We start from the raw sequence: 25,741 nt of genomic DNA on the forward strand, positions 1-25,741 counted from the left end.
TATAATTCAACCCAGAGTTTAATTCCTTATGTTTCATTAGTCGTTATGTAAGTTCCTAACCAGTTATTAGGTAGTAGGTTATTGATGGTTGGTTAATCAACATCACCCTACTTTATATTTTATCTTTGGTTCATAGTCATAGATTTGTGACCAACTAGTAGACTGGCATATGAGTATTGTAATCCCTGCATATTGTTGAATGATAAAGAATGAGAATGTCATTCTTTCAAATACTGTTGTAAATGCATAATTGTTTTGTACTTGAATTTTCATTTAATTTTGTAACTGATTAGGCAATAAACAATTTTTAAAATTATGCCTAATACCCTTAGATATCAAAACAGCTTGAATGTTTATGTTTCTGAAATTTCCTTCAATGTACAAACAAAACAACCCACCTCTTTGACCATAAGAGCATTTCCAGGACAGCTTGTTCCTAAACATGAGTCATATTGTGTGCACACTAATAGGAATGTACAAGCACAGGAAACTTTCACAAGGTTAAAAATTCTACCGAATGCAATTCCTCTTCTCAAGCTCAACCTGTGTCTGGATTGTTTCCTCGGATTATTGCATTATCTAATCATAACATATTGCGCTTCCATTCAAAGCTATTTCTATCTACCAGTACTGCTTTTTTATTTTACAATCCTGAAAACAGAGACATAAATTACTCTCAATATGTTGTAGCTATTTTAATCCTTACGAGTCAGTGACCATTCTCACTATTGAACTCTTTGAACACGTCACAGATAACCGCAGAGCGAAAAAGGTCTAGAAACAAAGTAAAGCATTATAAGATTCGTAAATAATTGACCTTATTTTAGTGAATAAAAAATTGAGTTTACTCATTCGTCATATAAAACTGATGCAGCCACTCTTCTCATATATATCACTGTAAAGGTGGATTAGGTATACAATCAAGTTTTTATAGCTGAAAATGCAATTAATTTTAAATAACTGAAAATGCATGGTAGGGGCAAGAATATCAAGAAAAAAGCAGTCTCAAACAAATTACAAGCCCTACCAAAATACCAAATACCTTCGCAAAAAACAGAAAGGAAAATGGGATTCAAATAATCAAATCTTAATTTTGATTGAGCATTGTGCATAAAACAGGTTTGATAAACATAACAAACAGAATTCCGTGTCCAAAGTCAAGACATGAGATACCTGTATCTCCTGCCTGGAGTTGCATGGCCTGAATGCATTGTGTAACTCCTTCTAAAACATACATCCTACTATTGTTGTTAGGCCAATATCTGAACTGGAATACCCAATCCTTTCCTTTTGCATCTTGAACTGCCAATGGTACCCCCTCTGGCTGTGATATTGGAGGGAAATAAGCCTGCCCACATCAGCCTTGGTAAGAATAAATAAAATTTTGAACATCATGACCTGTATGTCTTAAATATCTCCCACCTATAGCTACTTGCACTTTACAAGGAGTTGTGACCTGAAGGCACTGTGTTGCTCATTTCAATATGATTACAAGCTATTCAATTTCAAGAATAATTCCACAATGGCATGTAGGAATTCAGTAACGCGTATGAATGAAAGATCTCTCTAGGAAACTAACTAGGAAATTTTTCAAGAACTTTGCCATGTGAACTATAATAACAGTAATAGCTCACCTCAGCACATGCCTTCGGAAGAACTAGTCTCCCTATTCTCCCTGCATCACTCGCACTTAATGTTTTCTCAAACAGAGGAGTTATTCTGGAATTTGAACTGTTAAAAGTCAAGTTCAACACAAACCTTGAAGGACTTGACTGTAGGCAATGTAGGAAAATGAACAAGATATCAAAGCAAAGAACAAGTGTACACCCTTATCATGCAAACATAATGACATTTGCATTCAGAGAAACGGATGAAGAAAGCTTCTTATGTAGGCTATGTTTCTCTGTTTAAATGAACAGAAGAAACAACCTTTATAAAGGTGAAACTAGACACTTTTTCAACACAAATCCTTTTCCTTTCTATTTTAAGGCATACTTTGCAAGCATGGGAATTATATTACATGAGATTAAAACTCAAAAAGGATACTCTCCGGTAATCAACTTAAGTTCCTGGTCAGTACTCCTTGGCCAGTATCGTGGAAGTAACTGATTTCTACCCCTTCCCTCAGCTGGTGGCCGCGCAAAACGTATTTGCGTATTTATATCTTTTGATGAATCAGAGCCTGTACTCGGGCTTGGAATACATAATCTGGGTAAGACTTGATACTGTTGTTGGTGATGGGAATTAACAGAAGCAATTATGCCCTGCTCAGAACAACCTGACAAGATTCGCAACCCTAGAACAGAAGATTTATCATTACAGGTTTGAACTGCATCGTTGGAAGCTAAAGAACCTCCTGAGATATTTGCTGGAAACTCCAAGACCTTATTATCTAATGTCAGAACTTTATAGTCATCTTGCTCTGAATTTACTTCTTCACACTTATGATTTTCTAGAGAGTCGATCACTGCAGGCTGTAAACATGAATTGGTTATAACATTTTTTCGGTCTGCTTCCATAGAAAACATCCTTTGCACCACTTCCTTTCTACTGTATCCAGGTTCAGTTCCATTTTCCCTCACTTCAGGAAAATCTCTATATTCATTAGGGTATTCAACAACATTAAGTTTTAAATGATCAGCTCCTTTGCTTTCAGGAACACCATCACCCTTTTTATTCAACATGGAAGCAGAAAATTTTCCCACCATATTATTCTCTGCTATATCAATGTCATTTGACTTGTCCATTTCATCGATTTCCCTCAGCAAAGATAAATCAGCCTGACCAGTTGAAGGCAGCTGTGATGTAGGAATATGATGCCATCTCAAAGTACTGGTATTCTGAGGAATTATCGGTCCTATTTTGTCATTCAATGTTCTCAGAGGCAAATCTAGCTGTCTCTGGGATGAAATAAGGTATGGAGCAAGTTGCTGAAAATGAATTGATACCTAATACCACAAAAAATCATGAAGCCTTCTAAATGTTAGTAACTTTCATTCTAACAATTATCAAATAACATACTAAAAATTCTACTTTCAGAATTGTTTTGAAATGAAATTACAGGCATACAGAACCAGCAGCTTATATCAAGATGGGTTCCCGAAGACCGAGAATACAAAATGATAACAATAATAAAACATAGCTTTTATTTAGATGTTTTATTTTTGGGGGAGACTTTTACAACGTGGTAGTATTTTCAGTACTCCAGTAATCACTTTTCTAACTATTTTCTAAGAACAGTTGTTTCTCTAGGTAATCTGAATTAATCCAGTAATTCAACGCACAATACACTAGTTGAGGAACTTAAGTTATTATAAGCACAAATTGAACAAAACTCAAACTAAACAAGATTTACAATTACTAAATAGCTTGAAGATGTATCTTAATCATGTGGAAGCAATTTCAGCACTCCAATTATCAGTTTTCTAGCTATTTTTCATGGACAGTCACTTCTCTACGTAATCTGAATTATGCATACATAAGACAATACAACAGTTAATAGCATAACATATTCTAGACAGCAATTGAACAAAACAAGATTACAATAACTGAATAGCTTAACAAAATGGATTCTTATCAACTGAAAGCTTTTATAAAATGGGAAAACTTTAAAGCGAAGATGTATGCCTTTTACTGAATAGCTAACAAAATAGATTCTTATTTTTACTAAGAGTTAGTACAATGTAGGTAAACTTTACAGGAGAGATGTATGCCTTTATTCTAATTTCACGCTCTGATCCAGCCATAGTATGGTTTTTCATACAATAAAACGAAAACTTACTTAAAATGGCAAATTCGAGGTCTAAGTGAGGACAAAGAGTCACAACAGTTGTCCTTCTTGGAAGTTGTTTAAGTAAAATAAATTGGTGCCCTTATGTATCAAAGTCACAACTAGCAGTCTATTAAAAACAAATAAAAAAAACTTGAGGCTCATTTATAATTTACATTAGAAAGCTTAGGTCATCAAAATCAATCCTCCGATTGAACTGTATAAATGTCACCTCAGAAAATTCTACTCCAAAGGGCCTCAAAAATACAAAATACAAAGCAATGAAATGTTAATCATTGTTTTATGTACCTATATAGCATGCCTAATTAAATAAGTTTGGTTAAATGTGAACTCACTCAACAGAAAAAAGACATGCAGACTTTGAAGGTTCATCATTGCAAATGACTATTCTCAGTATCAGAAAGGTGTGAATAAGTGTGTTTCACATTTCTCCATGCAAGATTTGAAATGTTTCACATTTCTCCATGCAAGATTTGAAATGGCATTATTGTTGTAGCATGTATATAGACAGTCAAACAATAGTAGCATGGGTGTATAGGTCTGATTTCAACATCACTTTGTTGCGAACTTATTTTGGTAATCACACAATGTTAATCACTGTTTTCCGTACATATATAGCATGCCTAAGTAAATGATAATTATGGTATGAACATACAAAACTACTGTAGATGTGTCGAGATTGTCACATGAACCAATGAGACACAAATTAGATCGTAACAATGTAAAACCAAAAAATGAGGAGAAACAGTATACAAGAAGCTACAATTTCATCCACTAACATACCCAAAGATGTTTTAGCAATTTCTTGTATGCATGCGAATATTGAGGAAGATGATGAAATATCTTCAGAGGAAAAACATCTCTAGCATCTAAGCATGTAAGATGTAGAGACCAAGGAGATTAAGCAAATAAAAGACAAAAGGGATTCATCCAGAAAACTAACCATATCAGTTGAAGCACAGACACCAAAGAATTCATAGAGGGAGCAAAGATCAAAGGTCAACACAGAAAAGAGCATAAAAGTGAGACTAGACTAAAGCATGTATGGAAAAGGCCAAGGTGCAAAAGAAATTTGACAAACATGAGGAGTCAAAGACCTTCAAAACCAATATTTGTTTGCAGATTTGCAACAAACACAAGAGAAAAAGCATTTCCACCAATGAGAGGTGCTGCAGAGGCATATCATTTAGAAGGTAGGATATAGAGTGAAGGAGATTAAGCAAATAAAAGGCAAAGATTCACCCAGAAAACTAACCATATCAGTTAAAGCACAGACATCAAGGAATTGATAGAGGGAGCAAAGATCAAAGGTCAACACAGCAAACAGCATAAGAGCAAGACTAGACTTAAGCATGTTTGGGAAAAGTCATGGCACAAAAGTAATTTGACAAACATGAGGAGTCAAAGATTTCCAAAACTAATATTGGTTTGCAGACTTGCAATAAACAAAAGAGAAAAAGCATTTTCACCAATGAGAGGTGCTGCAGAGACATACCATTTAGGAGGTAGAAGATAAATCCTTGTCTATTTATTTCCAGAATTTTTTGGGGACAAAATTCCTCTGGATTGCAAGGTATTATCCAAAAGGAATTATTGAAGTCCTCAAATTTTAGTTGATGGAGATGACAAGCAGTGTTTCTTAGTTCAACAAACTAAAAGTCAAAGAGCTTCAGAAATGTTTGGACATTATTAGAATTTAACTGGCCCAGTGATACATGCAGAGTTAAATGTAGAATAGGGGAAATATGTGCTTCTTAGTTCAACAAACTAAAAGTCAAAGAGCTTAAGAAATGTTTGGACATTATTAGAATTTAACTGGCCTAGGGATACAAGCAGAGCTAAATGTAGAGTATGGGAAATATGTGCATATGAGATTAGAGATGATTCACACATTCTACAAATACACCATTTGAATAATTTTACTCAGCGATTTTCTTCAAAAGAGGAAAGAAAACAGAATGTTACAGCTTGCATACAACAATGTGTGAAAACTTTAACCAGGTATGAAACCATCATCAAGAAATAGGCTTCCCGAGACAAGTTTTGTTATGTAAAAAGAAAATTCCATTGGAGTACAAATAGCAGGAAAAAAGCATCCAAGGGGAAGTTAAATCAAATCAAATTCTTCTTCCATCTCTTCATGTGAATGGGATTCAAAATCCTCAATTCAACTTATTTACTGATTCTTCAGCACAAACATACCCCTTGAAGATTAAGTGAAGGAAAGTGAATGTATAGAAGCAGAGACGAGCAAGCTAGTGAGTTCTTCAGGTAGAAGATGACTAGAGAATTGAGAATAGGTAAGGCCAGCGGTCCACCATTGCACAAGCTACTTAACCACAATAAGTATAATATTTTAGAAATGGTAACAAAGCTTGAGTGCATCACTGATCAATTGGCTTATAAAAACTTACTAGATGTAGCATACTCTGTAAACAATATACCACATTGGGCTCTAAACATTATACCACATTGATCTCCTCTAGAAAAAAAAAATCCATAGGAGAACAAATAGCAGAAAAAAAGCATCCAAGGGGAACTTGAATCAAATCAAATTCTTCTTCCATCTCTTCATGTGAATGGGATTTTAAATTCTCTATTCAACTTATGTGCTGATTCTTCAGCACAAACATACCCCTTGAAGATTAAGTGAAGGAATGTGAACGTATAGAAGCAGAGACAAGAGCGGGCTGGTGAGTTCTAGAGGTAGAAGATGACTAGATAGTTGAGAATAGTTAAGGCCAATGGTCCACTATTGCGCAAGCTAGTTAGCCACAATAAGTAGAGCATTTTAGAAATGGTCAAAAAGATTGAGTGCATCACTGACCAATTGGCTTATAAAAACTTACAAGATGAAACATACTCTCTAAACATTATACCCCACATTGGTCTCCTCTAGGATAAAATTGTGTATCTTTCTTCCTGAGTTATTTGATTTGCTTGTTATTTACTTCTATTTATGCAACTACATGTTCACATTTTCAACTGAATCCAAACATGGTAAATGTTCATGGAAGTCAATAGAGTTTAAATTTTATCTCAAGTCAATCAATGAATCAACATAATATTTGTTGTGCTATTGTCATGTGGAATGAAATCACATTGGGATGCTAACATAAGAATATGAAATTTAATATGCAATATATGTGAGTATATTAACAACTATATAATAATGTAAAGTGTCCCTGATCTATAAAATCATCAATTTGCAGCCTTAGATTATTGTTTGAATAGCATAAAATTTGAGACCAACACGCAGGGAGAACTCATGCATGTTGGTAAATCAAGCATCAGAACATCCAGTCCAATTATGGGTCTTCTATCATTAACCTAATTATATCTTATGATTAAGGCGATTAAAACATAAACAACATTAACAATATCTTTTATAAATAGAACAAGCTTACAAAAATAGCTTACAGGATTTAGATTCCCATTCCCTTTGGCACAATCCATGCATTCTATGCCTCCAGCATCAAGCAGTGTAAAAGAATGGATGGAAGCAACACATCCACAATGGAGACGCTACAAAAAAAAAAAATCGCATGTCAGAAGGAATCTTTTCAAGGTTTATAAATGTATATAACAAAAAAAACAGACACCTAACTAGTAGTGGCATTCTTTTTCAGGTCATTTTCAAGTCTTTTTCCCACCATGATCAAGATTGAGTAAACCCAAAACAGTACTAAAATTAAATTAAATTACCAGATTTTGCTCTCTAATTCTAAGATTTTCTCCATTTGCACCACTCTTTTCCACCATTGATGACCCATTACGTCAAATTCTATTTTATGTTCTTCTCTAACCAAATCTTTTATAGCATTGATACTCATATACATCTAATATCTATAAATATATGGGCATCTCCATACAAACATACCCATCTTTGCTCTCTACGTTCTTGCCAAAGACCAATTTCTGTCTTCCCAAAATCATGGAAGCAATATATTTATCTTTACTGCTGTTTGTGTTTTAACTTTTAAGATATGCAATATTCGAATTATAATGATTTTCCTAGTTGTATACTCTCGGTCCCATAGACCTTCTTTGGTCTTTTGTTGGACATTAATAATTTTATCTTATCTTATCTACATGGTTTTAGTTGGTCATATTTCATTTCCTTTATTTCATTTTTTTGTGTGCAACATCTTTTCCATTTTTCCAATCCACCATGTTTATAGCATTCTTTCTACCTGGGGTTTTATTATAGAAAATAACAACTTAAGATTTTGTCAAAAAACAATAGCCATACCTTAAAGATTTTGTAAGGAGCTTGTACTGGTCAAATGTTGATGCTAGTATGAGCAAGATATTCGAAATTGATATTCAGTTCAAAAACAAAAATAAACCAATGTTACATACCAAATTTTGAACTAGTTTAAATTTATTTATAGCCATTGGATTGAATGGATTTTCTTTCGTAATCATGTGAAGAGAGTGGTTAAATATATCCGTTGTATTCATTATGTTAATTGTTTAATGATGATGGATGTTATCCATTGTTTGTCATGTGATGATTAGTAGTTGCTTATTTTCAGAATTATGTTTAATAATTAAATTCCTTATATTCCTTATCTAAATTAAATGTTATTATGGAATTATCATGGAACTTGTTAGTATCGTGGAAATGTTGCATGGGTGATTGCCGGAGAAGATGAAGGGGAGAAGCATTGCTAAATGGGATCAACAGAATGGGATACTAGCTTAGTTCAATTATCGGGTTGACAGGTATGACCTTTAATTGTCTTGGTAAGGACCTAGCAACTTGAACATCAGGATACAATCGATGGACCTGCATGAGCTAAATAAACATTTAAAACATTAATTATTTTAATTAAAAATAATGCGTACCTCAAATGGTTTTGATTGACTTTTCCACCACAACATTATAACGTATATTTATGTACGTGCACATAGATATAGGAATAAATATGACACTATAATATTATTTTTATAAAACAAATAATATGATGCCACCTCATAAGTACATCTACGTGCAAGCAGATAAATATATTATAAATATCCTTGATTTATAAACTTCGAATCTTTTTCCATATTTATTCAAATTTTTGCTAGTGACCAATAGGCACATTTGGCATATTAGTGTTCAAGAAGCCAAGTTCTTTCTTTTAAGTTACGGCTTCTTGGAAGCCAAAAAGGTTTTTGAATACTTCCTTATGCCGTGAGAGACCATGAGCATCAATACAACACCTGATATCTCTGCAATACAACACCCGATATCTCTGCAATATATCACCTGATATCTCTGTAATACAACACCGGATATCTCTGCAATATAACACCCGATAACTCTCTGCATTTTTCCTTGCAATGAATTGCCAATTCATTAATATTTTTGCTGAAGATGTGATTGACAATCACACAGAGATTTGTGCCCGAAGTAAATTTCGTGAAGGAACTGACTATTAGCGTCCAGCCAAGGCTCCAATACTTCTGAACTTACCAGGTTATGTGGTTGACTTACCATATCCAATTGATTTATAATATATTCTTTTTATCAGCACAGAGATTTGCACCTGAAGTAAATTTTGTGAACTAACTATTAGCATCTAGCCAAGGCTCCAATACTTCTGAACTTACCAGGTTATGTGGTTGACTTACCATATCCAATTGATTTATAATATTTTTTTTTTATTAGATACCTCTACATTGTATTTACAGCAGTAAGCTATAGATTTTAGAAATACCGTACAACGTCCTTGTTTGATATCATCAGATAGTTCCTCCTTAAGTCGGAACTTCTCATGATAGGTCAATACCAATTATTCATGATATGCTTTCACATCTTTATTCTACTGCTGAATGTCATGGTATTTATTTTGCAAAGATCATCTTTCTCAGGTCACATATATGTGATATGTTGAAAGCATGTAATATTCTTATATCAAGTTGAGGATCAATAGATAGAGCCGATTGCTCTAAGATTCGAACACCTGGGACTCACCGACTGTATAGCCATGGAAAAGGTGAAGAGGTGAGATGAGAATCTGCAATAACATGGAAATAAAAAGTCAGACATGACATAAAAATTCTAAATTATTTTTCATTAATAGCTCATGCATGTTCATACTTATTGTTCCCTTGTTGTCAAGTCGAGCGGTGGTGATCGAGTCATTGAACCCATCAGAAAACCTTGGCCAAGGTCGTTAAAGGCATGTTTGTCATTTATGATCACTTGATGTCAGTAGTGTCAGTTATTCAGACATGTCCATTCATAACTGTGTGGACTGTGGACATTCTAAACACCAGAATGCTCAGGTGGCTAGACTAAAAGTATCCCAAGCTTGATCCCGAGGTAGGGAGGGCCTTTCTATTCAATAGATTGTGTGGAGATGAATATGGTCCAAGGTTGGGAGGTTAAGCCTAAGTCAATGCTTCTCCTCTTACCGAACGCTAAGGCTTGCACAACCAATTAAAGACTAACTGGATACTTCTCGTATGTTCCTCTATCTATTTCACATTTTGCATTTACTTTACTTGTATGCAAGGAAAGATAGTAAATTGTTATTTCAGTTAATCAATATTATAGTTATTCAATTGATCATTGTTACAGTTATTTCAGTTGATCGTTATTTCAGTTAATCAATATTATAGTGATTTCAATTGATCATTGTTACTATTATTTCAGTTATTTCAGTGGAACGTTATTGCAGTTATTGCAGTTTGGTTTTGTTATCTCAATTAATCGTTGATAGTTAAAATCAATTAATGTCTAATGAAAAGGAATTCAATATATTTTGTTTCATTAATTAGTTGAGGAATACTCTTTCTAGATCACCTTTATTTTGTTATGAAAATCCATTTGTTACAACCAACATAACTATAATTAATAACTAACCTAAACTACTAACAACCCACCCTTATTACAAATAGTTCAGGTGTGGGAGTAAATCAACTTAGTATGTGAACTGGAGCATTTTCACAGTTCGGCATATTTCAAAGAGTGATAGGAATGTCCTTGCTTCCCTTACAACTAGCAAACAAGGACAAACCCATTGTTGATCCAGAAACACTTATAAAATTGTAGTTCGACTCAGCTTTACAATGTTTGTCCTTAGGTTGGACTTGACCTCACCTCAACTACTCCTCTACTTGGATTGGGACTCCCCTAACAATTACAAAACAATAGTCTTGGGTGGAGTTCTCACTAGGTTTTCTTAGGGGAACCTAACCTAGCTAATCATCTCATTTATAGATGGAGTATGATCTTTGTTGTAATTATCAATAATGATGACCCTCTTTAGCTTTAATCTTTTTGGCTCTGGATTGTACAAAAGCAATAAACCAGTCTTGAGCTAGTAGAAAACTTAAAACCATTGGAATATCCTCCATGATCCTTCATCCACCCATAGAATGTAGCTCTCTCAGCCAAATTGATCCCAACGTTTCATGGACCCCAAATTGGAGCATGAGGCTCTTTGACAGTTTGCCATTGTTTTTCCTTAGTACTTGTCATGTTCATGAGTGAGATTTCTACCTCAATCAAGGATCTTCTAATACTGTTGAGTACACTGTACAGCCAATAATGCAACCATACATTAAAAAGTGTCTTCTTAGTTCATAAAGACAAACATATATTAATTCCATCTAAATGTTGCATGTGTGCCGATCGGATCACATTCAATTTCTTGAAGGTTTCTGATTTGAAGGGTATAGCAGATTCAGAATTTTGGGATTTGTTCCACCGTCCATTCTTGCTAGATCTTCGATTCCATTGCTTGGGACAATTCCCCATTATTTTCATTGTTAAAATTAGGGTTTTCGAAATGTTTTATATGCTATGTTGCTACAATGGAATCGGCATTTCTGCACATGTAGTAGGTACAATGTCACTGCAATAAAATCAACATTTATAAATAGTAGTTATCTATCATTACTGAAAATCAGCATGTACAGAGATCAATATACCATCAATACGGAGATGCATTCATAATCATATGTTGCTTACTCTGCAAATCTGGTAACAGAACCATCACTTTAAAGGGATTGCAAAAGGATTTGTCATCATTAATTGTCACAACATTTACAGCCACTACTCTTTAACAGTGGCTTTGTTTAAGAGAGCAGATCTGCCATATTGATTCCCATTTTTAACAGTTTCCAGGCAATAATTAGGCATAACAACATTGGAGGAGGTTAGAAATGCACTTTGGGTAAGCAGAATCAACATATATAGCTGATGATTCTGGTGAAAAAAATTTATCCATCTACAATGTGTGAAGATGCCCTTTGCCTATGATGCATAATTATCCCCAGTAAAAAATATAACTACTAATTATCCCCAGTAAAAAATATAACTACAAGATAACAGGTATATTCATTGATTTTACCCATGATGTACTTCTCTCATGAAACAAAATGAAATCAACAAATCATTGCACTATGGAACATGGTTTATTCAGCTCCCTAATTTATCCTACATCAGGTTATGGGGATTTTTTCCAAATCCGTACAAACTACTGAGGATCCGTACAAACTACTGAGGTACCCCACTGATGACTTTGGTAAAGAAAACTGATCCAATAGATCATGAAGACATAGAAGAGTATGCCTATTTTCCATCAAGATTTTGTTGAGTGCCCTGATTTTTTCTTGATCAACCAGTTCCCGAACTAGTCATTGAACTTGTTCATTTTCCCATACTAATTTGTAGTATAGAGAGCTATTTAAAATGGATATCCAAGAATCAATTCAACAGTGTAATGCATTCGATGGATAGGAAGACATGCAATTGGTGAAAACTTATTATATTATTCACTCAATACTGGTTATAATGTGGTAAGCATGGCGCTCTGCACTATAAGAGCATGCTTGCTTAATGGTGTAGCTTGTCTACGTAAACCATCAAAAGTATAGAATTTAAAGTGCCAAATATTAAGCCGCATTGTTTAGCTAACACAAAGGTTATTGTGGTGATACTTCACATAGCTCAAATTACCCATAGACCCACACAATCATAAAAAATTGGTCTCGAAAGGAAAATATCACAAACTTGTAGACGTGCGGCATCTTATGTTATTATGTCTTGCATAGGATTAACTGCACAATTAACTATGCATTGACGACTGCATTGTTTAGCTAACACAAAGGTTATTGCCGTGATACTTCACATAGGCTCAAGTTACCCATAGACCCATACAATCATAGACAGTTGGTCTATAAAGAAAAATATCACAAACTTGTACAGGTGTGGCATCTTATGTGATTATGTCTTGCATAGGATTAACAGCACAATTAACTATGCATTGACAACTTGTATTTCCTAGACATGTTGCAAACATCATGAAGAATAGGGATCTGTATGCGCATTGGTATGGAGCCCAAGGCATTATGTTGAATTATGCTCTTTTGGCTAAAAGATTGTCAATGGTGATGTGTGCAACTTAACCATTGATGCCATTCCTATTTTCTTTAAGTATTAATTACTCTACTTGTACCATAGCATTGAATATCCAATGAGATCCAATGAGCGGTGCAACAAGACTATTTTTGTTCACCACAATTAGCATCAATATGAGAGTGGGAATGATGAAATTTACACACTCATGAATTTTTTGGTTGATTCCCTTTATCCTTGTTTGTTACAAATGTTCAACTTGTGGCATGGTGTCACACAGTCTCACACTTATCTCTTGCCTCTCACGTCGCTACCATGATCTGTTGCTCTATCAAATGATTGTGGCTTGACTCATTAATGAGCTAATTCTTGGTCTCACCACTTGAACTTCCCAAACCAACCTACCAAGCCATCTTTGTAGACTATCCCACAAGTGACATACTCCACTTCCCCTGACTTTCTCTATGACTTGACTGTTCTGCTGATGCCTCCAACTAAACACCACACCTGCCTCCCATAACCTCACCAAAAAAACCCATATTATAGCCCTTCCCATGTAGTCAACCTTGAAAGTTTCCAAACATGTCCCTTACTCCTAGAACCAATAGCCATCTCATTTTCCTACACCACTAACCCATGTCAAACTCTACATGGATACACCATGTCCCCCATTTACTCATGTCCACTTTCCTAAACATTTGGATTGTCCAGCTCTTCCTAAGTTTTCCCATACCTAAGTTTTCCCATACAATTCAACTAATGGAATTTATTGAAACCAATAGCCATCTCATTGTCCTACACCACTAACCCATGTCAAATTCTACGTGGATACACCATGTCCCCCATTTTCTCATGTTCACTTTCCTAAACATTCGAATGTGACATGGATCCCACTCCTATGCCTTAGCCTATGCATAGCACTGACCTTGACCACAACCTCGAGATGAGTTTGAGCATCAAGCCAACCTAACCATCATCGACCTTGCATTATAAATGGTGGCAATAGACCGCTTCCCTAGATTGGGCTCTATACTTTTTTAAATAATGAGCCCCGACCATGTTGCCAAGTGTTTTTCATTAGCGCTTGAGTCAATCAATTCACCCAAGTCATATAGGTACCCATAGAGTCCAAGGTGCCCCACACTGGTCAAGAGCATGGGCTTTTCCTCATCCCTGCCCCGAACCCAAGATGATATAAGCCTTGAACCAAACCAACCATCACTGACATTTTGCAGCACCGAGCGAAGTCCACATTTCCAAGCAAAAGTGTTCCCCAAGTCAAACAAGTCATCCATTTTGCCCAAATTGATCAAAGGGTGCAAGCCTTGACCCAATACTAGGCAACCTCCACATTGCAACTCTCGACCTCAAGGATGTTAGCAGGGTTATAGTAGAGTCATAAGTCTAACTCTCGACCTCCACATTGGTTCAAGTAGAGTCATAAGTCAGCAGGGTTAGCCTTATGTTTGTGGAGGCTTATAGATGCTATGTCTATGTGCGTGGAAAGAATTATGAAGTTTTCAATGAGTTGCAAAAGTTTTGTTGAGGGCTAGTTGCAAGACCGTTTGCAGGAAACTATATGTTGTTGTTAATATTGAATCTTTTTGGCTAGGTTAAAGCTTGTTCAGCAGGCTTGGATTTTGGTCAGAGGAATTCCATGATGCTATGTTCGAGGTGGTGGAATTTGGTTTTCAATCTATGAAGACTTGTGACAAATAACACACAGGTTAGTTAAGCGTGCTGTATTTTTTATGTAGCTTGTAATGTTACATATGGAACCTCAATGTAATATCTTATCATTGGCCTATATTATTCATTCTACACTGGGGAAGCCTCAAGACCAACTCAATTAGCTATTAGGACTTGGTATAAAGGAAAGGTGTTTCCTTGATTGTAAAGTGTCATATTGGTCATATGTTATTGGTGTATGTTGTGTGAGATTTGGATATGAATTTGTGATGGGTCAGAGCAATATTTGATGCTAAGGATAAGTTTTGGACTTCAAAGAAAATGTATTGGCAAGATAAGTAGTTGTTTTAGTTAGTTCATTTTTCTTGGATAGGTTATCCTAAATTGTTTAGTGAGAAAATTTCTAAAAAAATTTGGACAGTGGGTTCAATTGTCTTCTTATCAGCTCCTAACAGGGTTTGGAATCTTCTAACAAAGATTCAAAGTCTCCTAACAAGGACTCGTGTATATTTTATGTATTTATTTAACTCCTAACAAGGTCATATCCTTTCACAGGGAACATTTACATTAGTACATCATCTTGTGGCCATCATTCCCATCGGGCTTTTCCCTCTGATCAAAGGTTTCCCTAGTTAACATATCTGGTGTAATTATCTATGTGCATCTTTGTATGGTTGATGTTTACTTTGGTTGAATGGTTAAGTTTGTTTAATGAAGACAAGTGGTTTAATTATTGGATAATTGATTCACCCCCCCACCCCCTTAGTTATCTTGGTGGACTATTGTTTATAAAAATTGGACTATTGTTTCTAACAATTGGTTTAACAGCTTGAGGAGATCCGTGGCTACTTTAAAGAAAGAGTCTGAAATTTGATGGAGTTAACTATGACAACTCGAAGGACAAGATGAAGACTCAATTGCCATGCATGGGAGCAAATTACTGGTTGGTTACAACAGAAAGCAAAAATGTTATTGACAAGAAAGAATTGGAGAACTACACAAAAGAGGACAAGGATCTATTCATGTGCAATATGTATGTCAGAGAAGCATTCTTATCAGCTCTTCCTAAAATAGAGTATGTTGAGGTGAAAGGTTTATATCTTGCAAATGAAATTGGGTTAAGTTACAAAGTTTATTTGAAAGAGATAAGTTTGAAAAGAAATCTAGATTATAGAATTGGAAGAATATGTTGGGCAATGCTAAGATGATGGAAGATGAATCTATTAGAGCATATTTTGCTAGAATAGCTGAGATTGTTGCAGGAATCAAGAGTTGTGGAGGAACTGTGACTGAAGATGAAGTAATATGAAAGATATTGAAACCTCTGACCCCTAATTATGCACAAAAAGTTGAGATCATTGAAGAAATTATTTCAGTAACACCGAATTTTACAAGATAAACATTACTTGGGAAGTTGCAAACATTTGAGTAGACTTTGAAGCAGAACCAAGGAGTGCCAAGGATAGAATCAGCTTTTAGTGTACAAAAAGACAAAGCTAAACTTGCAAGGAGTACAAGCACGAGTGGAGACTATGCTAGAGAGTGGGCAGTGAAACAAGCAAAAGATAAGAAGATTGATGAAAGACTTGCATTGCTTATGAAGAGAGAACCTAAAGGTTTAAAAAAATTGTTTGTTGGACTTGCAAAGAACTTGGTCCTTTTTCATCTAGTTGTCCTAAAAGAGAGAAGACAAAGCCTAGGAAGCCTTATAAGTCAGAGTTTCACAAGATTGCTTCTTTGTTGATGAGCATAATGAGTTTAATTTTAAGGTGGTATATTTCATAGAAAGTGATGATGAAGATGATGAACTTGGATTTATTGCTATTAAAGAAGAAAGTTCTGAGAAAGAAGGGGTAATGAAAGAGAAAGCATTAGTATCACATGTTTTAAACAAAAAGTCTGATTGGATTATAAATAGTGGTTGTTCTCATCATATGACAAGAGATATGAATAATAAGTTTGTTGAGTTTAACAGTTATGATGGAGGAGTAGTTAGAGTTGGAAACAATGCACCTTGTCAAATTAAAGGAAAAAATAATCTATTGCACTTAATAAAAAGACTAACACTAAGGATGTTTATTTTGTTGATGGTTTGAACCATAATCTTTTGAATACTGGACAGCTTGCGGACAAGGGATATCAGTTGCAATTTACAAAGAGGACTTGTACTATCAAGGAAAAAGATGGTAAGTTGATTGGTACAAGCACAAGGACAAGATGTAACGTTTTTCAATAAAATCCTACTAAGATGACATGTTTGGTTGCAAAAGTAGATGATAGTTGGTTATGGCATAAGACATTTTGTGGCATTTAACTTTGATAACTTTGTGAAGATAAGTACTACATAAGCAGTTAGAGATTCACCTAAGATTGTGAAACCTTCTAACATGGTTTGTAAGGAATGTGTGATGGAAAAGAAGAAAAATAGTTCATTTTCAAGCAAGATGTTTACTATTACAGCGAAGTTGGAGATTGTCCACATAGATTTGAGTGGTCCTACAATAACAAAAGCATATATGGAGAAAGGCCGTTATGCTTCTTATTGATGATTTTACAAGGATGATGTGGGTAGCATTTCTTAGAAAAAAGTTTGAAGCTTTTGAGAAGTTCAAGTTATTTAAGAAAAGAGTAGAAAATAAATTTGGCTTGAGGATTAAGTGTTTGAGATCAAATAGAGGAGGAGAATTCATTTCAGATGAGTTTAACATCTTTTGTGAGAATAGTAGAATTAAAAGACAACTTTCAGCTCCTAAGACACCACAACGGAATAGTATAGCAGAAAGGAGGAACAAATCAATATGTGAAGTAGTTAGAGCAATGATGTTTGAGAATAATGTATCACATATCTTTTGGAGAGAAGTAGTGAACACTGCAATATACACAATGAACAGAGTGTAGATAAGGCAAGGCACCAATAAGACACCCTATGAACTTTGGTTTGGACATACACCTACTATGAAAAATTTTAAAATCGTTGGAAGTAAGTGTTATATCAAAAGAGATGATGGTATTGGGAAGTTTTGACTCTAGAAGTGACGAAGGAATGTGTCTTGGATATTCATTGAAGAGTAAGGCATAAAGATGTTTTAATCAAAGATTAAAAACTATTGTTGAGAGCACTAACGTGAAATTTGATGAAAAGTTCAGAATTCAAGAAAGAATACTTTGATTATGATTCTGGTAATGTTGAGCAAGAATTTTTTTATGAAATTGACACTAATTTGTAGATTGAAATACAAAGAGAAGAACAAAGAAAAGAACTTAGATCAGAACCACGAACTGAAATCAGAATAGAGTAGGGAACACCTAGCAGATATGTTGCAAAGAAACACCCTGTGGATTGAATCATTGGAAGCGCGAACAAAGGAATGATGACAAGAAACAAGGTGAGTGAAGAATTATGTTTAATATCTCAAGTTGAACCTAAGACTACACATGAAGCTTGTAAAGATGAGTTTTGGATAAAGGCAGTGAAAGAAGAATTAAAGAATATTGAGAAGAACAGGACTTGGGAATTGGTTCCTAGATCTAAAGATAAGAATGTTATTGGAACTAAGTGGGTTTTCAAAAACAAGATGAATGAGCAAGGAGAAGTGGTAAGAAACAAAACAAGGTTTCTATGCAAAGGTTATTCAGAACAAGAAGGAATTGACTTTGAGGAAACTTTTGCCCCTATTGCTAGACTTGAAGCATGTAAGAATGTTTTTGGCATGTGCAGCTAACAAGTATTTTAAGGTTTATTAGATGGATGTTAAGTCGGCTTTCTTAATGGTGAGCTTGAAGAAGAAGTTTACATTGAACAGCCTGATGGATTTCCCTTGAGAGAAGACAAACACATGGTTTGCAGATTGAAGAAAGAATTATATGGATTGACGCAAGCATCTAGAGCTTGGTATGCAAGACTGGATAAGCATTTACAAAATTTGGTATTTAAGAAAGGTAATGCGGAGTGTAACATGTACTTGAGGGAGAATGAAGATGGTTTACTGATTATTATTGTATTTGTTGATGACGTTATTTTTGGAGGAAATGTTGAAGCTAGCAAGAAATTTTTAGAAGAAATGGAGAATGAATTTGCGATGAGTATGATAGGCAAGATGAAGTATTTCTTGGGATTGCAAACAAATCAAAATGAGGATGGCATATTCATACCACAAACTAAGTATCTTAAGGATTTGTTGACAAAGTTTGGTTTGGAGAATTGTAAACTACTTGGGACACCTATGGTTATAGGATGCAAATTATCAAGTAAGGATGAATCTTCTAATGTAGAACAAACAAGATACAAATCTACGATAGGAAGATTGCAGTATTTGATACAAGACATTATATATCTAATGCAATTGGAATTGTGGCAAGATTCCAAGAAGAGCCTAAAGAGACACATTTAGTAGCAGTAAAAAGAATTTTCAGATACTTGAAAGGTACACTTGATTATGGCTTACAGTATGACAAATCAGATGACTTTACCTTATGTGCATATACAGATGCAAATTGGGCAGGAAATGTTGATGACATGAAGAGCACCAGTGGTGGAGCATTCTTTTTGGGAGGAAGACTAGTTTCATGGCTAAGTAAGAAACAAAATTGCATATCACAATCTACAATAGAAGTAGAGTATGTAGTAGCAACAAACAATTGTAATCAGATTATTTGGATGAAGCAAATGCTGTAAGACATTGGTATTGAATTTTTAGAAGCTATTATCATTCACTGTGATAACAAAGACACATTTAATATGTCAAAGAATCCGGTATTACGTTCAAAGACTAAGCACATTGCAATAAAGTATCATTTATTGAGAGAAAGGGTAGCAAAGAAAGAGATCAGACTAGAGTATGTTAGCATGAAAGAATAGATAGCAAACGTTTACACAAAACCTTTGGCTAAGGATACTTTTGAGTACTTGCAAGGTATGCTTGGGGTTATGTCCCAACCCTCTTTAGAGTAGTTGATACAGGATTACATCAGTCCAACATATTCAAAAAAAGTTCTTGCATCTAGACTATATGTTGGCGATGCTTCCTTAGGAGAGTAGTCACTTTTGGGTAGAGTTACTGAGAACTCTTGAGCATTGTTTAAATAGTGTCTTTTCACACTTGGTGAACTTTTTCAAATTGTATGAGAGATGAATGAATTTTGAGAGTTGACATAATGGCACCTTTGTCATTGATGTCAATGGGGAAGAGATATACATGGAAAACATTGATTGACCAATGGGGGAGATTGGAACATGAAAAACTCTTTACAACCTGCCTATATGTATGAGGGAGAAATATGTTTATGAGGAAAGATATACATTCATGGAGCAGCATGAATGGGGGAGTAAAGGCAGATAAGGAAGAAATATATTTTGGTATGTTTGGAACTTTGATCTTTTTCATCATATGTCGTCATCAATGCCAAAGGGTGAGATTGTTGGCATGAATGCCTTATGGAGATTGTCAATATGCTTTGGGAGATGATTGAGTGCTTTATTATCAATATGCTTTGGGAGATGATTGAGTGCTTATGTGTTGCATTCATGACTTGGTTTGTCATTGATGTCAACATATCAGCTTTCTAGACAGTTCTAGCATAACTACAAAGACAATTTTGTTCGGCAAGGTTTTTGGTTGCTAAGTTGCTTTTAGTGGGGTTAGTAGTATGCCTATGGAAGCTTATAGATGCTATGTCTATGTCCACAGAATGAATTATGAAGTTTTTAGTGAGTTACAAAAGTTTTGTTGAGGATTGATTGCAAAATAGATTGTAGAAAATGTATGCTTGTTTCTTGGATGTTCGTCAACGGCATGTTCGTGATGCTATATTCGAGGTAGCAGGATTCGATTTTCATTCTGTGAAGACTTCTAAAGTATAACACGCGGGTTATTCCTTAGAGGCCGACTATGTTGTATTTTTTATGTAACGTGTGGAACCTAAATGTAATATGTTAAGATGGTCCTATATTATTCATTGTACATTGGGAAGCCTCAAAGCCAACTCAATTAGTTATTAGGACTTGGTATAAAGGAAAGATATTTCCTTGATTGTGAAGTGTTATATGCGGTCATATGTTATTGATGTATATTATGCACGCTTTGGATGCAAATTTGTCAAGGTCATAGCAGTGTTCGATGTTAGGATAAGTTGTGGACTTCAAAAGAATTGTATTGGAAAGATAAGTTGTTTCTTCATTCAACTCATTTTTCTTGGATAGGTTATCCTAAATTGTCTAGTGAGAATATTTCTTAAGCAATTTGAACAGTGGGTTCAATTGTCTTCTTATCAACTCTTAATACAGTTGGAACAATTCCTAACAGGGTTGGAATCTTCTAACAAAGATTCAAAGTCTCTTGATGGGGACTCATACGTGTCCATTGTATTTATGACTCCTAGCAAGGTCAAATCCTTTCACAAGGAACATTCATATTAGTACATCATATTGTGGGCATCATTCCCACCAAGGTTTTCTCATTGATCAAGGGTTTCCCTAATTAACATATCTTGTGTCACTTTGCATTATTAGCTTGTGGTTGATATATATTTTGATTACATGTTTCAGATTTGCAAACTTGATCAAAGTTGTTTAAAGCATATAACTAATTCATCCCCCCCCCCCCTCAATTATATTGGTGGATTTTACTTTCTAACAACAATTGTATGCGAACATATATAAAATTCAACATACAATGCTATGGGTAAATCCTATATTGTTGATTAAATATGTAGTGTGATGTAGTTCGAACACAACTAAGTGCTAGATACGAAAATTGCCAAATCCAACATTTCCAAAAGTAGGCAAGCTAAGTTATGTAAATATGATTCTGAATTCAAAATCTCACTAGACTTTCAATAAGGAATACACTTTGTCATATTAGACAATTTGTTATCATGACTAGTTTGAGTTTTGATCAATCCAAGGACAATATCCATATTTAATGCCTTGCCAAGGCTAAGACAAACTTATGGATTATGACCATTTCCCTTTCAAACTGTCATACCTAGCATTTATGTAAAAACTTTAAGATCTCTAATACTATCCAAGGCCAATAAAAGATTTCACTTACTAGTGTCAATATTTTGTCCACATCAAAATGACCTACTTAACCTCATTACTCTTTTCCCTAAATAGGAATCTTACAAAAACAATTGTCTTAACAACTTCTTTGGGCTACATTATAAAATGCAAGTCCATAATTATATGAACACTTTTTGGGCCATTTGTTATAAACTAACTTGCACGATAGAAGAATAAAATAAGAAATATGCTACAAATACTTGATAATGATATGTCACTTCACAAAAGTGGCCTCCTAATCCACTTTGAGTGGGATGACTCCAATAGTCTTCAACAAGAACATAATACCCAACATGATGATAATAACTAACCTATGCCTCCTATATGTACCACATGTTTGCTGATGATATCACCTAAGACAACTTAGATAACAACAAATAGGCCCTAGGGAGACCACAAACTATGCAAAGTTGTAGGATATGCTTGCTTACTTCTGTCCTAACATAAAGAAGATAGAGTGCCTTCAAACTATGGCCCATAAATTATCAATCTATTAGTATTCCTAGCAACTCGAACTTCTTAAGTAGTCAACTTTTTCATTTTTCTCTAGGGGCCAATGCAAGTAAGTTCACCCATGACTTATTGTTGACTGCATTAGTATGCGACTTAAAATAGAGCTCTTCATGGTTTTCAAAAGTATGATGCTTCCTTACTAGGGATAATCAAGTTACTAGTTTGATGGAATACTGATATGAGCACATGCACCAATCTTAGAATTTGAACTTGAGACGTGTTACATCCCAAATTTTGGCTCAATCTAAAATTGGTCATATACTCACAGAGGTTTCCTATGAAGTCAGTTGACAAGTGAAATTAGTTATGATCATGTGAAAGGGTAAGATGGTCAGACGTTATAATTTCATATGAAGTTGGCATTATAGTTAATTGTTATGATACTATTATATTGTTATCTTGAAATCTTAGAAATTTGGTTATTCATCATGGGAAGTAAAATGGTAGTTAGCCATTATGATGGTTTAAGAATAATAACTTGTTATGGTAAATATGATATAATCGTGGAGAATTCCCTTGCAAGAGCACGGCGAAGGGGGGAAGCATCGCCAAAAAGGAATTGGGCATGGGGGGCACTACCATCACTAGGGAAATAGGTACGAGCCTTGAACCACCATGGCTAAGGGTAAATGACTAAAAAAGCAAGAGTGTACATTGGACGACCATGAGCTAACATGTTAAATTACATATCATTTAATAGTAAAAGAGATCACTAAGCATAAATTAAAATGTGAGCAATTTTGTACCTTTGTAATTATGTGTTGGTTGGAGCCTCTTGATTTATAAACATGTCTTATCATATCGACATCATGATACCTACATATCTATACATGTATATGTGTACATACGTAAACCAATCTTATATATATAAGGATGTATACGCATACTTGATATAATCGTGAAGAATTCTCTTGTAGGAGCATGGCAAAGAGGGGAAGCATTGTTAGAAAGGAATTGGGCATGGGGGGCACCACCATCACTGGGCAAATAGGTACGAGCCCTGAACCACCATGGCTAAGGGTAAACGACTAGGTAAGCAAGAGTGTACGTTGGATGACCATGAGCTAACTTGTTAAATTACATATCATTTAATAGTAAAAGAGATCACTAAGCATGAATTGAAATGTGAGCAAGTTTGTACCTTTGTGATTGTGTTTTTGGTTGGAGCCTCTTGATGTATAGACATGTCTTATCATATCGACATCATGATACCTACATATCTATACATGTATGTGTGTACATACGTAAACCAATTTTATATATATAAGGATGTATATGCATACTTGATATTTGGTGTATACGTAAGAAATATATGGTTGGGGTTTACACATGTACACATATATGCATACATATATATAGGTATCTATAGATTCCGTGATGTTATATACTAAGACAATATCATTATTTCTTTCACCTTGGCTATTGGTTTAATATTATCTCATGTGTGGCCACCTTTCATATTTCTATATTTTTCTATCAAGCCATATAGTTTGAGATGGCCATTTTAATATTTGTGCCGATGACTTTTTGTGTACATTGATACTCCTCCATCGCCACCCTCTTCTTGTAAGGGAGATAAGGTGCGAGTGATTTATTTATTACTCCCCCGCTGCTTGGGGTCGACCCTTCTCTTCTTGCAGTTGTTCTGAGCTCATATTTTCTTGCAAGCACTATTTCTCACAACCTCAAGCCAAATGTAATCTTCGTTAGAATAGACTATCGCAAATTCTTGCTTATTATAATGGATATCAAAGGCGTAGAATCATATCAACGATGTTGCCAGTAGGCCAAATAACAATCATCGCATTGCAACCCATTATTCGCAAGCCGAGCTAGACAGAGCACTAATACAGTTATAGGTCATGCAATTGTTACTTATGATTTATTGTCATATTTTCTCTGTTCTCAAGTGCTGAAGAATCAATGATGTAAATTAGTTGTTGCATTAACATTATCCATCCTTGATCATGAACGAAGCAAAAATGTCATAAATAAGCCACATAATGTTAAAGAAATTATTAGAAATTTCTGAATATCTTTGTTTACCCCGCATATCAAGTGTTACTAATAATACAGACCCGCAATTATAAATTGTCATTGCTTTGAATGATAAGCGATCACTTTGCTAATGCCATATTTTGTGTACTATTAATTGAGGCAAGCATTGATGTATATTACTTTACATGAGGCATTGATCTAATTTGTATAGAGGTATTGACCATATACCTCTAAGACAAGATCAGTCGAATGGAAACAAATCTGAATTACTAAAATGATACTTCCATTTTACATGGTCTGAAATCTCCTAGGATACACCCAAGGCCAGAAGGATCAAGCATTGATGGGTGGGGAGGAGAAGAAAACCCTGCAAGAACAAACATATGTCAATATATGAAAGTAATAAAATGATAAAATTGTTTATACCAAGTCAGCTCATGGTAGACCAAAGTTTAGATCTTGGTGCCTAGTCAAGTGGAGGGATTAATACTCTAGTACCAAGATGCTCAGTGGATGGACAAGGTTTTCCACATCTATTTCTAGGTAGGGAGGACCTTTCTCGTTGGAGATTGCATGGGGATAAGTAAGGTTCGTGGTTGGGTGGTTAAGCCCTTGACAATGTTTCCCTCTCCATAAGACGTCAAGACATGCACCAGACAAAGATTAGTTATGCATTCAAACATTTGTTGGTAGTAGGTATTTTACTTTTATGATGTTTATACAAGTAGAAGATGTGATGGATTGATTTATATCATCGATTCAGTTATTTCCTTTAATTAAAGCAACTTTTCTCGTCAATGTAATTGGTAGCCAATTAGATCGTTTGATCGTCCAACTAAACATGGAATATATCTATATGCAAGAGATAGGTTTATCTAATGGATTGTTATTTCAATCTTTCATTTATGTGAATAATAAATATGAGTGTATTTTCTCACTGAATGTTATTGCCATACTTAGCAATGGAAGGAAAAGGGATGATACAGTGGTATTTGATGCCCCAAATGATACAATAGTATTTGACGCCCTAAATGATACAATGGTATTTGACGCCCTAAATGATACTAGTATTTGATGCCATAAATGATATAATGGTATGTGATGGTAATTGTCATTTCGATAAAGTGGTATAGTTAATTATTCCTAAGTGGTATTTATGGATTAACCTGGGTTTTGCAAAAGCATCGCTAGACAGATTTCGGTTTTGAATAATATGGTACGAAGATTTTAAATTCCTTATTATATTCATTGATGGTGTCTTCAATTGTTAGTTATGAAATTTCCGTTTAACTAATTGTAACTATTAATCTCATTCACATTAACATAATTGATA

The 25,741-nt window shown here is 34.8% G+C and overlaps 1 protein-coding gene across 3 annotated transcripts in view; it reads right to left on the reverse strand.

The window, feature by feature from the left end:
• Positions 1 to 25,741, reverse strand: part of LOC149555004 (B3 domain-containing protein Os07g0679700-like) — a 93,287-nt gene that overhangs the window by 55,887 nt on the left and 11,659 nt on the right. For 2 of the 3 annotated variants that reach the window (XM_089829034.1, XM_089829032.1), the window contains exons 3-6: positions 7,211 to 7,315; positions 2,047 to 2,948; positions 1,635 to 1,731; positions 1,174 to 1,348 (exon numbers count right to left, since the gene is read on the reverse strand). In XM_089829034.1, the coding sequence (XP_089685160.1) occupies positions 1,174 to 1,348; positions 1,635 to 1,731; positions 2,047 to 2,948; positions 7,211 to 7,315 (1,279 nt within the window). The remainder of the gene's footprint in view (positions 1 to 1,173; positions 1,349 to 1,634; positions 1,732 to 2,046; positions 2,949 to 7,210; positions 7,316 to 25,741) is intronic. The other variant, XM_089829033.1, reaches the window with a different exon arrangement.

Source organism: Cupressus sempervirens, chromosome 5 (assembly GCF_028749045.1).
Source record: "Cupressus sempervirens isolate cs-2001-9-10 chromosome 5, ASM2874904v1, whole genome shotgun sequence".
NCBI classification, from domain to species: domain Eukaryota; kingdom Viridiplantae; phylum Streptophyta; class Pinopsida; order Cupressales; family Cupressaceae; genus Cupressus; species Cupressus sempervirens.